Source organism: Grampus griseus, assembly GCF_964374135.1.
Source record: "Grampus griseus genome assembly, chromosome: 12".
Classification (NCBI taxonomy): domain Eukaryota; kingdom Metazoa; phylum Chordata; class Mammalia; order Artiodactyla; family Delphinidae; genus Grampus; species Grampus griseus.
The window spans coordinates 75,661,736-75,679,697 of record NC_139006.1 but is presented as its reverse complement, the minus strand read 5'-3'; the positions used below and the strand labels follow the sequence as shown (position 1 = coordinate 75,679,697).

Here is a 17,962-nt window from a genome sequence, read left to right as displayed (position 1 = left end):
TGACTACAGTTGATAGGACAGGACGCCTGAATTGGAGATAATCGAATAAGAATGTTCCATTTCTTATGGCAACCCACAGACCAACTCAGATCTTTACTTAGAATGTGGGAAGTAGAATGGCTGAACAGTAGAATAGTATCATTAGAGCTAAGCTGATATTATAAGAGATTTGTCATTATTTTGTTATATCTCTTACTTATGAGCTGTAAGAGCCTAACTCAGAAATTCACTAAGTTGATTAGATTCTTAATAAAATCCTACAAATATGTAAGATTAATATATTTGTTGACCCTTTCAAACTATTTGGCAATAAGCAATATTTATTCCCTTATACTGAGAAAAATGCACATATTTTATGAATAAAAGAATTGAAATATTTGAATTTTCTTCTTGGTTAGGGAATTTTGTAAAACAAATGATTTCATCTGTTTTAGATTGTACCATCCTTAGATGCACAAATTCTTTGAATAGTTTAATCCTTACAGGGAGACAAACTTTGGTGTTTACTTTTGTGCTGTCGTGTTTCATTAGCACTGTGACTTTGGCAAGTTAATTAACTCATTTGTAGTGTATCTGTAAAATTGGAATATATTACTGTGAGAACTAAAACAACAGCATATGTTATAGTATAAACTATGGTCCATGGCAGATCATTAAAAATTTTTTTCTCCAAATTTCCTTTTCAGGTGCTAGTGGAAACCATGTTTTTGCACATAATTATGACGCTTACAGTGAGGATTTTGGTGCCCAGGATGCAACAAAACTGGATACCTGGGTTTTTGATAATGTGAAGGTACGTGCTATTGAGTGGCTAATCTACAGCACACGTATTTGTACCTAATGTACTAGAAACTGACTTGTTAGTAAATGCATCTTAGTTTTTTTTACTTGTATGAACTTGAAAGTTCTTTATTGTAGCATACTACTTTAAAAAGACTGGATTCTAGGAAATTACACATTCTACAATAACCAATTAATAGAAGTTTAAAAAAAATAATTTAAAAAAGTTAACTCTGGGCTTCCCTGGTGGCGCAGTGGTTGAGAATACGCCTGCCAATGCAGGGGACACGGGTTCAATCCCTGGTCTGGGAGGATCCCACATGCTGCGGAGCAGCTAGGCCCGTGTGCCACAACTACTGAGCCTGTGCTCCGGAGCTTGCGAGCCACAACTGCTGAGCCTGCATGCCACAACTACTGAAGCCCGCGCACCTAGAGCCCGTGCTCTGCAATGAGAGAGGCCACTGCAATGGGAAGCCCATGCACCGCAACGAAGAGTAGCTCCCACAACTGGAGGAAGCCCGTGTGCAGCAACAAAGACCCAATGCAGTCAAAAATTAATTAATTAAATAAATAGATTTATTAAAAAAAAAGTTAACTCTTAAATTCCGTGTTTCTGACAGTAAAATGAGCCCTTGGTTGGATTTAGGAAACCTGCATTTCTTTCCTAGTTTGCTGAATCATCCTAGGTAAACCTTCTTGATCTTTCTTTGACCACAGAACCAGTCTCTTACAAGTAGTGGGACCATGTGATTTGTTTGAAAGTCTTCTGAAAAATGCTGTTCAAATCCAATGCATTTATTGTAACATAAAGTAGATGTTTAAAAAAAATTGTACTTTAAAGAAAAATTAGATAAGCAAAAACAAATTCACAAGTTAATCATAATAAAATATTTGAATTTCGTTAAGATATCGAGTTTTTTGGACTATTTGTTAGTGACAGTCATCAGCTTCACCAGGAATCCAATAGAATTTATATTTTCAAAAACTGTGTAAAAATCTCAGCTGTGGATATTGGCTCACTCCTTTCTGTCAATCTATTCTTTCTCATCTCCAAATTATAACTCATAATTCATCTGTTATAAGAAGCATTCATTGATTGACCCTTAATGATTCTTCCTTTTACCAGTAGTGTCTTTGGACTGACATTGCAGACTTCTCCATAATGTAGTCATTTTTATTGTTTGTTTGTAAACAGTCAGTATGTGTCTGCATTTTTCTTTGTATTTACTTATCAGGAATTAAGTGCTCAATGTGTTCTTTGATAAACCCTATTTCTTTTATCAGAATATTTTTCCTTGAAGCTTTCTTTTTTCATTTCACGTATGCTTTTGTCAAAAGGGAAGACCTTCAAATTAAATAAAATCTCTTCAAAAAAATAATTAGCAATTTATTTTGCTATCACTTCTTAATATAGTTGACTTATATTAGTATCTGCTTAAAGGCCTTTGGCTTCTAATTTCATAAACATGCCAAAAATATTCCAAAATCATGGATTTGATCCCTTGTGGATAGGCAGATATTGCTAATGACTGGCCTGATTTTATGCCTTTTTTACTTTACTTCAACACTGCTAGTTGGTGATATGATAGTGACCAGAAAAAAAATTTGCCTACAACTTCATAAGATATGATAGAGACATGTACATTAATCAATAACAAAAATATGAAATCATCAACAGTGATTAGTAGTGTGAAGGAAAAATGCAGGGACTAAGAATATATCTTTAGAAAATTCTGATCTAAACTAAACAGTTAGAGGAAGACTTTCCTGAGAGTTTTGAGATAGTCTCTGGAGAAGTATACGAGACAAAGAAATGGATGGATCTGGATTGCATATAGAGAAGAGTATTTCAGGCCAACAGCGTTATGTAAACTTGGGCCCTGAAAGGAGAGCCAGCATAATGGATTTGGGGAACTGAGAAAAGGGGAGGTTAGCATGGCAGGAACACTTACTAGAGCACAGTCTGAGATCAGGCTAGAGAGGGAGTCAGGGGTCCAACCTGGACTTTGTGCCCTGGCCAGAGACTCATGCTTAATTCTAGTCAAACGGTTTACAAATATATGCCAATTTCTACTCACTTTTTAAAAAACTGTGGTAAAATATCCATAGCTATCTCCTCTATTAGGTCTTCCATGACTTCCCTTTGCTTTACCCCACTTCCAGTTTGACTTAGAGAACCCTCTTCTATATTCCCTTAATACCTCTGTCTTAGTACCTTATTATGCTATGCTGTAATTTTTGATACATTGGCAACAATTTCAATCCTATGGGAAAAGAATCTAAAAAAGAATGGAAAAAAAAAAAGATGTGTGAGGACTAACTGTTCCAATACATCGCAGAGGATTAAAAGGAACTCTGCTTTTATTTAAGCTTACAACTGCCTATATTATAAGCCATTGGATCTAACAAGCATTTCTGTACTGTTTATGCAAAAAGGAGGGGAGTTAAAAACAAAACAAAACAAACAAAAAAACCCAAACAATTTCAATGCTATATACATCTTATGGCAGAGATACTGTCTTTTTCACATTGTTAAATCTAAATTCCTATCATGTATTCTGGTACATAGATACATGATTAATTTAGATTAAATTCAACTCTGTAATAGAAAAAAAAATATTGCTTAGAAGTTCTATCTCAATAAGAGATAATGCCAGAAGTATGCAGCCCAAGATTGATGCAGTCCAAGATTGTCATAGTGGTTCCACAATGTCATTAAGACCCAGTCTCCTAAGTTTCTCTTCTATCCTCAGAGCATGGTTTTAGCTTCAGAGTTGTCTAACGACCCAAGAGATGCTGGAGTTCCAGCCATTATTTTAAATGTTTTAGGCCAACAGTACGAGGAATCGAAAAGGACCTTCTGTCCTACTAAATTAAATTTATTTCAAAAAACCTTAGGTCCACATAGTCCTTTGACCAAAATGTTTGACTTATATCTCATTGGCCATAACCAAAAAGGCACATGTAGCTGTGAGAGAGAATAGGAAATATGTAGGTTTTAAGTTTGGAGCACTGACATGTCCCATAAAATCAGAGGTTTTACTTGGAGAGAAAGGGTGACTGCATGCTGGGGTAGTCATCTAGCAGTCTCCCATGAGGTATAATAAATATTTGTTAAGTACAAAAATGAATGAGTGTCTTTGAGCTAAGAAAAGTGGGATTGGTGGGCATAATTATACTAAATATTGGGGGGAAAGAAGCTAGGAGTGTATTCTATCTCTTAGGTACAAAAGACCAACTTTTTAAAAGGCAGTGGGAATCTAATAGGCTGAGCTCTGTAAGATTAGTGTTTGATGGCTTCCCAGATCTTGTGTCCACATATGAATGAATAGCACTTTTTACAAAGCTGAATATTATCAGTCATGAAACAAATTGTAAATTTGACTCAAGTTCAATTGCTAAGTTTTTTTGTTTCTTGTCAGCTTTCAATTATATCTTCAGAATGTAATTCCGTTCTCTTGAAAAACTTGCCATTTCCATCTAGATTTAAAATTTCTTAGGGGCTAATTAGAATGTATTTGAAAGGGGCTAGGTAGAATATACATTTCATACATATATGAAAGTTAGGGGGCCATTTTATGTTTTTAAGGAGGATTGGTAGCATTATGTTTATGTTTTTAAAAAAAATTATTTCTATTCTTGACTAGATGGTTTCTCTAATGGTATCATTTATATTTTTAATGTTTGTAATAATGAAGAATTATCTGAAAAAATATTTCAGACTTTTGTTGGAAAGTTAAATGCCTCTTATTCTTAAAATTAACATCTTCTATAGTTCATTTATGTGAACAATAATTATATATCTTGGCAGTCTGTTGACTTATTTAAAATAATTTAAAGATACTCTCCATAGGTACTTGCTTACATGTTCATGTGTATGTAAGCACAGGATGAATCCTTTTCTTAGAGGGCTTTATGAATCCAGTTTATCTTTATGAAATGAATCATTTTTGAACCGTATTTCCTTTCATTAAGTGGACATTTTTCTATCATACAATGTGAAGAACAGATTCTAGTCTTGGGACAAAGGAAATAGGAGGCTATTTGCAGTGTTGCAAATGAGAGACTATGGTTGAACTAGGGTGGTAACATAGGACAACAGAAGTATGAAAACATTTTAAACTCATAAAGCGTTCCTAAACCGTTGCCACTAGTACCGTTTTACTTTTGACTCTTGTCAAAATAGTTCTTCAGTCTGCTATGTTTTATTCAATGTTATGAGAACTTCATGAAAACGAGATCCCCGTTCTATAAACTTTTTTCAGCCTAATTATAACACAGAAAATAGCTCACTCGTTATTTGAACATAGATGTCTGAACTGACAAGTACTTTGTGTTGGTAGGTCCTGAGACAAATTTAAACAAAATAGGATAATTTAATTTTATAGTTATGTATAAATTTAATTAAATGTTTTCATTGGAATTACTTTTTAAATAAAATAAATGAACTAAAATTTTTTAACTGATTTGTTACATATAGGAATTCTTTCATGCTGCCAGAAACAACCAATCTTTGTTTTCTAAACTAAATGAAGACAAAATAGTTTTTTTCTTACATTTATTAGGAATAGATACAAATGGACATGCTCACCGACCATCGTCAAGGTAATTTTAATGCTGTGTTTAATTTCATGGTTTTGAGGGAAACGCCTGTTTGAACTTTTAAAATATTATTATAATGTTTTCTTTGTAATGATCACAACAGAACTTATATTTTAAATAACTCTAAAGTAGAATAAGTTCTCATTTATATGAGATGTAGTATGATATAGTGGCTAAAGTCACATGTGCTGTGACCACACTGCACATTAATATACGTAAAATATATCCTGTATGTGTATTCCATATTCTTCATTTATCAGGTCAGAGAGAAAAAACTCATATTTTAGAAGTATTTTAGTAAATTTTGAAATAAAAAGCATTTTTATGGTGTTAATATTTATATCACAAAAAGACGTAATTAGCTGTTCCTTATGTTCCATTTAATCAGTGCTGTATCTAGCAGATAATAGTATAAAGTTTTGTATGTGATGTTTCAGTAGTACTCCTTATATAAAACAGCAACTATTTTTCTCACTTCTGAAGACCGTAAGAAAGGAAGAATTCATGTTATACTTTTATTCTTCATTTTGAATTTGATTTAGATTAGTCTAACTAACTGCAAAGCCTATTGGCTAGCTGCCAGTAATGAATACCTCATGCTTCCCTTCTTTAACACAATGCATTGTCTTAAGTGATAGAACTTATACCAAACCACCCTTGTTCAACTGTATGGAAAGCTTAAATATAGTTTGTTCAAAATATATTATAGTGGTTTATATCACAAACACTCTAAGGGATGGAAATATTGTATAGTTGAAACAGTGATGCTTACCTGTTACTAATGTGGAAAGAGCAATATAGTTTACATTATGAGAGGCATGAACTTAAAAGTCATCATTGTTGCAACTGAGACTTAAAAAGCATTCCTTAAAATCTATTTGCTAATCAATATCTTTTTAAAAATCATTTTTGAAAATGATTCCAGATTTTTTTACTTCTTTAAGAGGAGAAGAAAATTACTTTTAACAATCTAAAGAGCTCTGATTTAAAAAAATATTGAAGATGAGATCTAAAAGTACTTCAAGTTATTGATTTTATAAGTTCATGTTGAATAAATTTGATTTTTCCAAATTAATGTAATTAATATAATTTAATTTTCTTTTCTCTTTCTTTTTAAACAGGGAATACTTGAACAATATTAAAATAGTTGATGAGGGATTGAAAGAAATTGTGTCTACTCTTAAAGATTTTTACGGAAATGATGGGAAAACAGCATTTATCTTTACTGCTGACCATGGAATGACAGACTGGGGTTAGTCTGTTTCTAAGTGATATATACTTTACGATTAAAGCAGTGGTAAATGTAGCTTGCAAATATCTTGTAATGTTGAAGAAGATTAGATATCTTAGTATATGCAAACTGTCTAGCACATAATAGCATGCATAAAATGTTAGTGTATAAAAGACTGATCTTATATAATCTTTCTTCTAACTATGAAGGGAATATACTCTCATTTAACATGAGAAATTAGAGAAAAGTGTGGTGAAGAAAACAAAACATACTGATTATTTATCCACCTAGAATTAACTGTATGTGATGGCAGAGGGGGTGAGTTTAAGGTGGTATTACTGAGGGTACTACTAGATGAGCCTATCCCCCCTGTGAGATTCCCAAGGCAAACACAGTGTGTGCACAGAGAAGAAAATAAGGCAAAGCTGAGGTTTGGGTCACCAAATCACAATGTAGAATTCTTGTGAGCCAGTTCCACTTTATAAAGGGCTTTTGGCTATACCAGCCAGAGTGGCCTGGAAGAAAAGCATATAGAGACTTTGCTATCCTCTTCAGAGCAGACCTGGCCTCAAACTTGGGTGGTTACTCCCCAAAGGAGCTTTCCCTGTTCTTTCTGCCTTTGGTGCTACTCTGGTGGCATCTCCTCCAAGTCTTATTGTTATTATTCTTATTCTTCTTTCAACCAGTCACTCAACGGATGTTCTGCTTTTTGTTTTTGCCTGTTTGTTGTTGATGCTCTGACTTTCTTTGGGAATATTTAAAAACTAATTGTTAAATAGAGATGCAAACATTTGGGAGTATGGTGGCTAGAATTAGCTATATAGAGATCAACTCTTTAAAACTAAGTATTAAAAAATATTTAGGTATAAGTTAATTCTTATATATTGATACTTGTCTTATTACTCTTTGTGTCTTATTTGTAGGTTCCCATGGAGCTGGTCATCCTTTAGAGACTTGTACTCCTTTTGTCACTTGGGGAGCTGGAATCAAGTATCCTCAAAAAGTGTTAGCTCAGAAATTTGATGATACATATTTGCAAGGTATGAACATTTATCTTTATTGTTTTTATAAATGTGACATTTTAAAATAAAACCAAAGTTTAACTTAAAAAAATTACTTTTCAAGTTATAGCTTTCATTTTGATATTTGTGTCATTACTATTTCTATGTATTACTTTTGTATAGTTCATATTATTTGGTTTATAATATTCAGCTTGAAATATAATTGTTAGTTATTTGCCTTGTGAAAGTTCAAGTATAAGTTTTAATATTTTTTTTCACAAACCTTATTATTCCAGGACTTAGATTAAACCCTTGGCTTAGATCTTACCTGCAAAGACTATCAATTAGATAAATCACACATATGTCACAATTGATATTTCAAAACCGGACAGATTTTGCCCTGTCTCTAGTACTTTTGAAGGCTCTCTCTGTTGCCCAAGCCTCTGTTCCTTCTCAATCCATGGCGAAAAGGAATTCCTTTTTCTTGGAGCTCTGGTTATTTTGTAAGGTAAGGGTATTTTAGCGTTTCAAAGCTTTTACTAATTGGACAAAATAAATGCCTCTCAAATGCCTTTCTCTGGATTAGTTGTGTCAGACTCATTCAAAGCACTTGTTAAGAATACAGATTAAAAAAAAAAAGTTACAGGGCTTCCCTGGTGGTGCAGTGGTTGGGAGTCTGCCTGCCGATGCAGGGGACATGGGTTCGTGCCCCAGTCCGGGAGGATCCCACATGCCGTGGGGCAGCTGGACCCGTGAGCCATGGCCACTGGGCCTGTGCGTCCGGAGCCTGTGCTCCGCAATGGGAGAGGCCACAGCAGTGGGAAACCTGCGTACCGCAAAAAAAAAAAAAAAGTTACAGATTTCCAGACCTTGTCTGTAGGTATTATGATTCCATGAGTCTGGGTAAGCCCTAGAAATGTTCCTTTTAAAACCTTCTCCAGGGATGTGGACTCCCAGCTGTATTAGGTATTTCTACCATAGAAGACTTTTTGGTTTGTATAATAAAATTTTCCTACACACTTTCTTTCTTTTTTTTTTGTTTATTTTTTATTGAGATGTAATTCTCATACCATCAAATTCATGTTTTGAAAGTGTATGATTAAATTTTTTTAGTATATTCACAAGATTATGCCATCGCCTCTACTATCTAATTACAAAACATTTCATTGCCACCACCCGCCCCAAATCCCTTCCCATTAGCAGTCACTCCTTACTTCTCTCTCCATTGTATGTCTATGCCATATTTCATTGTCATCTTATGGACATTTAGGTCGTTTCCACATTTGGACTGTTATGATAATGACTCAATGAACATTTGTGTAAAAGGTTTTGAGTGCATATGTGTTTTTATTTCTCTTGGGCAGGTACCTAGGAGTAGAATTAACGGGTCATGTGTTCCTCTACGTTTTATTTTTTGCAAACTACCAAACTGTTTTTCAAAGTAGCTGCACCATTTTATATTCTTATGCTCTGTGTTAAATGGATTAGATTGAATCTAAATAGAAGCTAGGTTAAATAGTATGTTTGTATTGAGTACTTAGGAGACAGAACTTTCTTTTGGCAGTTGATTTCTCAGTGACTTAACGTTTTAGAATCATATGACTTCAAGAATCATTACTGAAAGAATGTATTTTTTCTTATATGGGTATTTGGTATCATAAGTTACAGAGAAGGGGAATGTACGTGTTTTTCCTCATCAGGTGATTAGTCTGAATTTTTAGTAGCTGACTGGTAGAATTAGGATCATATTTTTAAACTTTTTTAGCTTATTAAAGGAAATTTCATCATAAAAATGCCTTAGAACCCTTTGGGTAATATATCTTAAAGTCAAAAACAAAGTCTTAAAATCAAGACATGGCCTCATAATCATTTGTTTTGATTACTGTTTATTGAAATTTCTGAATTTATATGTAGAAAGACAGGGGAATGAGGCAGTTTTAATAGTAACTCACTATACTACTTTCACATTTGGGATTAGTGACGGTAGGAGCATCAGAGCTAAAAAATTTCAAATATTTTGCAAGCAACTCTCATTACAGAAAAAAGAAAAGCTTAGATTGACTAACGGGCTATTGGTTGCCTTAATAATTCCCTGGAACATGACTGTCATTAGTTGTAGTCATGCTGACAGTTGTTATCATTGTGCCTTTTACTACCATTTTTCCTTCCTTAACCTTTGGATGTTTTGAAACAATTATCTCCAAATTATTTCCAAATTAATATACTATCACAGAAAATATCAAATATTTACTTTTCAGTTATTCTTTTAAAATTCTAGTTTAAAAAATTTATAGCTCTTCCTTCTTAAGCACGCTTTTTGTTCATACTTGGCTTAAAATGAACTTTACCAATACTTTTGTTTCCACTGACCACTTATAATAATAAAATGATTTATCTTTTAAAAAAATTCTTAACAGCAGCTCTGGTGTTTATTTGTATATTTCAGAATGGAAATTGGAGAACTGGAAGAGACAAGATGTCAATCAGGTATTCATTAAATTTAATCATGTTCAGATTTAATTTCGTCTATAAGAAGTTTAGACCAAAAAAGTCTGGAAAAAAAGTATATTAATAATGATAAAAGATTTTTCTAAAACATTTCAGTTACCAAGGGAAATCCTGTTAAATGAGAATATCTTAACCCCAAGTAATCTTCCTTTTGCCAAAATAAAAAAAGCAGCTGCAAATAAAAGTGAAAAGAGAAGATGCCCTCCCTCCAAATAACACTGGCTAATTAAAGAATTATTATGCAAATTAAAATTTGCATGCCTGTTACATTTCTGTGATTTCTTGTCATGGTTGCCTTGCTTAGTTGCTTTAAGCACAGATCTAATAAAACCCCATTATGGGTTTCTCTCCTGTTAGTGTGTCAGTTACCACTTCTTTTTTATTAACACCCATTTTATCTTTAATTCTACCCAGAGTTTTTACAAATGCAATGGAGAAAAAGTGACAAGAGTATATAGATTACTCAGCTAGAAACCTTACATTATAGGAAGATGCGTGGCCAACCTAATCAAGTTAGACCAGTAATATCATCTGTAAATATGAAGCACAGACTTTTCTTGTTGAAGATATGCTGTGTAGACGGCCATCTTTACTATTTGTGGAAGGCATGGCATCGTTGGTGCGTGGCCTCCAAAATGGTGGGAGTACCTTACTTCTCCAGGTCACCTCACAAGCTGACATTCCTTACTGTGGTGGATAAACCAAGGTCTAGGGTCTCATTTTCAGGCTTACGGTTATAGAAGCCTGTTCTTTCTCAGCATATTAAGAATGGTCTCTTCGCTCAGGATGGATGCTTATTATCCAAGTAAGTGACAATGTATAGAATCAGATAGCAGTCTATTACTTTGCAATAAAAATCACTGTCAAAGGGATAGGAATAAGTTGAAGTCCATAAAACAAGAACGTGTTTTTTATATAGACTGGATCATAATCAAAAACTAAATATAGATTCAGCTATTGCTCTCTGAATACTGCTTCAGATCTACATTAGATGAGAATTCTTTATTCACTCCTTCTGCCAACACTGTTGTGTGTCTGCAGTATGTTTAAACATCGTGCACACATTAACATTAACATTAAAATATTGAAACATTAACACATTAACATTAAACTTTGTATAAGGGATATAATGGTGAATAAAAGCTGACACACTCCCTACCCTAGGAAGCTTATAGTTTAGGAATAAGATAAATTTTACTTTTATTTGTATTTATCATACAAACAAATGTAAAATTATAGCCGTGATAAGTACAACAAAAGAGGCCTGTGAAGCCATCAGAGTATAAAGCAGATATATCTCATAGGCTGTGTGGTCAGCAAAGACTTCCCCAGAAATTGAGACTTGGGCTGCGATTGAAGAATGAGTAGCAGTTGCCAGGCCAAGGCAGGAGGAAGGGAGCTTTTCAGGCAAAGGAGCAGCATGTGCCCAGAGCTCTGGTAGAGGGTACGTGGCATTTTAAAGGATCTTGAAGAAATGGGTGTACAGAGTAACAGGCCGTGCTTTGATGTGAGGCAGAATAAGGTAGACACTGGACCACACAGGGCCTCATGGGCCCTATGGAGTTAATCCTAAAGCTTGAGGAAGCCTTTGAAATGTTCAAAGCCTGGGGAGTGACATGATCTGATTTTCTGTGAAAGGATTCCTCTGGCTGCAGCATGGAGACTAGATCAGAGGAGGCCAACGGTGGATTCTGGGGGAAGGAGAGGAAGCGATTAGGCGGCCAATGGGGTTTTCAGTGTTCTATGAGATGGTAAAGAGAGTCTAGATGGTAAAAAGTAAGACTGAGAGCCTGGGACCAAACTCCAGTTTTAAATAGGGGCTAGAGAAGGTATCTGGAAAGAAGCCACAGTGAGATTGGAGGCACTCAGTGGAGGGATGTTAAGGCCCAGGAGGGGGTGGTCCGCACAGCACTGCCAAGAGGTCACGTAATTATAATCATCACAACAGCATTTGTAGCCACCGGTTAGTGCAGGACTATTATGCGCCAGGTACTTTATAAATTTAGTCTCATTTGATCCTGCCATAACTCTGTAAGGGAGAAACTTTTATTTCTTTTTTAACTGATAAGGAAACTGAAGCATTGGAGAGGTTAAATAACTTGCCCAAGGTCTCAGAGATCACAAGCAAGTGTTTGAAACTGAGCATTCTGACAGCCAAGTATTTTACTCCCTGAAAAATTGTATGGACTAATATAAAAGCAATCAATTAGTTGTAGAAAAATGGAGGTTATTAGCTCTTTAGGAAGAGCGGTCTACAGAATGATAAAGAGTCAAAACAAGTTAGAGTGGCCTGGGGAGTGATGGGGAGGTGAGGCCATGGAGACAGAAAGCATGAACAACTCTTCTGGGAAACTGGACTTGAAGGGAGCTCTCCAAAATGATATTTGAGGTCTTTTGTCCAAAGAGCCTCTTATCTGGTTTGTATCTTTTCTGGACTTCACTGGCTGGCAAACAAACCTCCTTCTGATACACACTGTCTTTAATTTATATATATATATTTATATTTCTTTAGTTAAAGTCTATTGTTGCTATTTATTTTCTAGTTAAAGCATCCTTCTCATAATACTCAAACACTGTTGCATAAAGTGGTCAAGTTTTTGGCATCTAGAATAAGTAACTTTTTATGTGTTTTACATTTGGGGCTCCTAGTGGTTTCTTGTCAAATTTAAGTTTTCATAAGTTCACATACCTCTAGCAAATGACATTTTTTAGAGATCAGTACCTACTATGTATTAAATAAATGTTTGAACGTAATGGATTATAATGAATATCATGGTTATTTTTCAAACTACAGTGATATTAATTAGATTATTTACTTTCCTTGTTGATCTCTGTCAGCTTCTTAGATTTGAACTTCTTCTGTTTGTAGGCTGATGTTGCACCACTGATGGCTGCTCTTATTGGAGTTCCCTTCCCTCTTAATTCAGTGGTAAAGAATACAATTTTCTTATCAACTCTCAGAATTAAAAAAAGTTATTGTACAGTAAAATTAACTTTTTGTGTGTTTCTGAATTATCTTTGATTACATTTAAAACTTTTTTCCTTTATATTTCTTTCTAAAGATGTAACACCTCATAATTATGTATGAAATACAACATGGAGCACAAGCCTAATAGCTTTTCTTAAAAATTTTTTATTTTCTAAAATGTAAATAGATTTATATCTTTGTATTTTAGTTACATGATGAAAATATATAAGTAATTTTTTATTGTAAGAAGCAGAAACTGAATCCATTTAAAGGAAATTTATTAAAAAGATATTGCTGGTTTGCTAAATCAAAGGGGTCCTCAAAGGCCAGACTGGGAAATGAACAGGAACCAAGAGTGCTCCAGAGACTCAGGAGAAAGAAGCTCACCGTGGTCCCATGGCAGGGCCAGTCTGCAAGGTCACTGACACTGGGGGAGAGTAGCATTACACCTGGTGTACTCTCTGTTCCTTGACTCTCAAGTGTCAAATTCCAGTGCTTACCATTTGAGTGGTCTGGCCTCAGTTATTTGTCTACCCTTCAGTGAGGGAAGGCTGGGGGGGCCTCATTAGAGACCTACTATGCTCTACCTGATATCTCAACATAGAATGGTAATGCTGTTAAAAATGGGAACTGGATGCTGAAAAGCTAAAAAACAAACAAAATCCATTCCCATCAGCCATTCTTTCTAGCCCTTCAAATCAAACTTAAAAAACATAATGTCATCTACCTCAGAACTCTGATATGATCCCTATAGTCATAAGTGTGTGTGTATGTCTGTCACTGAAACCAACGTTTCACAAAACAATCCTTACCGTTACTATACATAGTAATATAGTCCTATTTTTCTTATTATTTCTTTTTTTTCTTTTTAAGTGAGCTGGCTGTGGCTCACCATAGTAATTCTGTGTGTGTGCAGAGCACCTTTAGTTCACTGCCTGCCACATAGTAATCTTTAAATAAATGTTAGGTTTTGTTGAACTTAATTCATCTCTTTTGCTTTATTTACTTTATTATATCTACTTTGTAAGAAAAAATAATAGAACATTTTTTAGTTATGGTTTTTAAAAAGATTTTTTGTTTAATTATTCCAAGAATTTGTCCATATGTCATCTCTATTGCTTCCTTTGTAAGTCTGTTTTGTTTTATAAGAATATTTTGAGCTTTGTTAGTACTAATATTAAATCAGTGTCTATTATTTACAGGGAACCCTTCCTGTGGATATACTTAACAGCACTGATCTCTTCAAAGCAGAGAGCATGTTTACAAATGCAGTACAGATTCTTGAACAGTTCAAGGTAAAACAAGACCACACACAAAAATGGACGCTACTACAATTTTAAAATTGCATATATTAAGTGAAAATATTTGATTTTGCATTTCAAGAAATGATTTTCTATAATTTATTATCTTTAAATCTTGTGTGTTTAACTAATGTCCTAAAGTTTCACATATCTGAGGTGCAGGTTCCATGAATCAGTTTAAGGGTGTAGAATTACCTTTGAGGAGTGTTCCTAATTGTTAGAGTACCACATATGCTCATAAAGACTACAAACCAAGTCTTTATCAATGAAATTTGCCTTGTAGAAGTAGGATTAGAGATTGCAACATTTCTTGTCATTCCATGTATATTATTATATGCATTAAGAGCTTAAAGAGGTGACCATTTAACTGAAACTTTCTGTTATTCTTTTTTGTTTTTGGCTGCGTTGGGTCTCCATTGCTGTGTGCGGGCTTTCTCCAGTTGCGGCGAGCAGGGGCTTTAGTAGTTGCAGCACATGGGCTCAGTAGTTGTGGCATGCTGGCCCTAGAACACGCGGGCTTCAGTAGTTGCGGTGCGTGGGCTCAGCAGTTGCGGCGTGTGGGCTCTAGGGTACACGGGCTTCAGTAGTTGTGGCTCGTGGGCTCCGGAGCGCAGGCTCACTAGTTGTGGTGCACGAGCTTAGTTGCTCCGCAGCATGTGGGATCCTCCTGGACCAGGGGTCGAACCCGTGTCCCCTGTACTGGCAGGTAGACTCTCAACTACTGCGCCACCAGGGAAGTCCCTTTCTGTTATTCTTAATAACAGAATATGTTAATGCAGCTTGGCTTATTTTGTTTCCTAAGAATTAAAGAAATATAGTTTAATTACATTACAATATGTTATTTTGCAGGCTTGATATGCTTAATTCTCAGCTTATTGTAATGGTACAATAATATTAACATTTTCTTTAGATATTTATGAAATAATATAGCAACACAAAATTCCATTTATTTCTGTCCCTGAAGAACTATTTCAATGGATGTTTATATTTCAAAATGAAATTAATTTTTTTTCTCATTTATAATATAAAGTATTTTCATACTTGGTTCCCAGGTGAAAATGGCTCAGAAAAAAGAAGCTACTTTACCATTTTTGTTCACACCATTTAAGTAAGTCTCTTATATTTTTTTATTAACTTGTAGGAAATAATTTTTCACTGAGTTTGAAAGCTTGACAGGATAGATTAGGTACTTAGAAACATTGTCTTTTTTGGGTACGTTAGTGCAGTCTTCTAAATGAAAGCCTCTTCTCTTGTTTTATAAATAATGAACCAGATGCTATATACCTTTGAATGGCTGGTAGAGGAGATATAGGGGTGCAGAGAGATATAGGAAACATAAAGGAGATAAATTCAACAGGGCTTGACTGGGAAGGTGTGGGGCTCTTGGTTTGGTTGATTGGGAAGATGCTTGTGCCATTATGGCTTATAGAAAGAAAGAAGAGCTAGTATGAAAGGTAAGGATGAATTTACTGAGTTCAACTTACATTTGAAGATACCAGTTAATTAGTTAAAAATAAGGACTTGAATTTCAAGATAGAGATGAGAATTGGTTATTAAGATTTTGGAGCCAACAGCATAAAGATGGTGGTGGAAAGTGTTAAACATGTAGGAGGCTCTGGGGAGAATATAAAAAGTGACAAGAAAAGGCCAATGAGACAATTCTGGGAAACACTGACAACTACTTGGGAAAAGAGGAGAGTTGATTTTGGTGGGCAGCAGATTTTGTCCCACATCCAGAAAGACATACTTTCCTTGAATTGAGAATGGGCAGATTTGAGTCATAAATGTGGCTCTGCACCACCGACTCGGGCAGGTTTTCTCAGCCTCCTTGGACTTCGTTTGCAGTTAGTAGGGATTCACATTTAATTAGGAAGGATTTTGTTCTTGACCAAAATAAATAAAAACTGTTTGAAATATGGGTGGTAAGGATCTGATTGAATGACTTCATTGGAGTTATTTTTACTTATATAGCACTAGTGTAGTATTCATAAACTAGAAACTATTGCCCTCTGAATCATGTAATCACATCATTCTCTATGGCAGCCTGCCTTTGTGTGTGTGTGTGTGTGTATGTGTGTGTGTGTGTGTGTGTATAGGAGGGCAAAAACAAAGCAAAATTAAGATTTTGCAAGTTATGACATTAACAAGTTATGTTAATTATGACATTAACAAGGTAGTTATGAATTTGCAAGTTATGAAATTAATTATATTACATATGTCAAAGGTAGAATTATTTTTGAGGAGTGTCCCTAATTGTAGCATTATCACATATACTTATAAAGACTATAAGCCAAGTCTTTATCAATTAGAATTTGCCCTATATTATATCATTTAGCTATCATATGCATCTGTTTATTTGTAATGTAGTGGTATAGTCAGACAGTAACAAAATAAACAAATGAACAAGAAATATATTATCAATTTTTGATATGAAGAAAATACACAGGACATTGAAAGTAACTGAGAGTTACTTTAGATCAGCTACTTGAGAAAGACTGATCAGGGAAATGCTCTTCTGGAAGGGGTTCAAGTGCACATTGCCCACCTTCCTCCACTTGGCCTGGAAGCTGACCATGAACTTCCCGTGCTTTCATGCTCAACACCTGCCTGCGGAGCCACTGCTAGCTTTGTGTCACCAGGGGGCCCAACAGGATGGTTGATTCTCACCCACTGGCTCACCCACCCTGCCTGCAAACTTGTCTGGCTGAAAATCATCATTCGTTGAAAGCCTGCAGTATGACGAGAAAAGCCTTGGATAAAACAAAGAATTGACTCGTGAGGAAATAGATAACTGAAGGAATAGAAAAGAGCTTAAAAATATTAAAATCCTCAGAAATATCTGAGAAACTGTTGTATCCATAAATAAAAAAGCAGCACAAACTTTACAAAATGAGAAAAAGTATAGGATGCATTTTTTTAAAAATGCAAAATGCAACTAAAAACCTACAGAATGATAAATTGTACAAGAATGGTCCAAATGGGAGGCAAATCCTCCAAATTAGAACAGCAAGTAGAACTCAAAAGAAGTGAAATGAATTTTAAGTAATATATGCACGGAATGAGAAGCTGGAGGAAACACTGGAAGGTGTCATTTCTTCACCCCCCATACACTGGAAACTTAGGGGAAAAGGAAACATTTTAAATTGTACAATAAAAGCAGGCTTCAAATCTGAAGAACCTAAGATGTGACATGATTTTGAGCAATTGTTGGGACTGTAAGAAAGATTTGAAGATTGGCATGTGGATCAAGACTTCAAAGAAATAGATGAGAAAATTTAATTATAGTATAAAACTTTGCTACTGAGTGAACAGCATTTAAGTAATCATAAATAATGTAAATATTGACTTTCAGCTTTTAGAGTCAAACCTTAGACAGAGCAAGGAAGACTTAATAATGATTACAGAATAGAATGCAAATGTTACCAACTTCAGCAATGTACAAGGCTACAGGTTGGAAGGCAGAAATATAAATGGAATAATAGTGGTGCTATTGTCCTCATAAAAAAGAATGTGGAGATGATTCCAGCTATAGTTGAGAGAATAAGGTAGAGGTTTGGGTATTAGATTATTA

At 34.8% G+C, this 17,962-nt stretch overlaps 1 protein-coding gene across 1 annotated transcript in view; it reads left to right on the top strand.

Moving 5' to 3' along the window:
* Window positions 1-17,962, top strand: part of PIGN (phosphatidylinositol glycan anchor biosynthesis class N) — a 109,481-nt gene that overhangs the window by 11,780 nt on the left and 79,739 nt on the right. Inside the window, exons 5-12 of the mRNA XM_082667745.1 lie at window positions 687-793; window positions 5,261-5,385; window positions 6,504-6,634; window positions 7,537-7,653; window positions 10,061-10,101; window positions 12,992-13,051; window positions 14,293-14,385; window positions 15,444-15,499. Of these exons, the coding sequence (XP_082523871.1) occupies window positions 687-793; window positions 5,261-5,385; window positions 6,504-6,634; window positions 7,537-7,653; window positions 10,061-10,101; window positions 12,992-13,051; window positions 14,293-14,385; window positions 15,444-15,499 (730 nt within the window). The remainder of the gene's footprint in view (window positions 1-686; window positions 794-5,260; window positions 5,386-6,503; window positions 6,635-7,536; window positions 7,654-10,060; window positions 10,102-12,991; window positions 13,052-14,292; window positions 14,386-15,443; window positions 15,500-17,962) is intronic.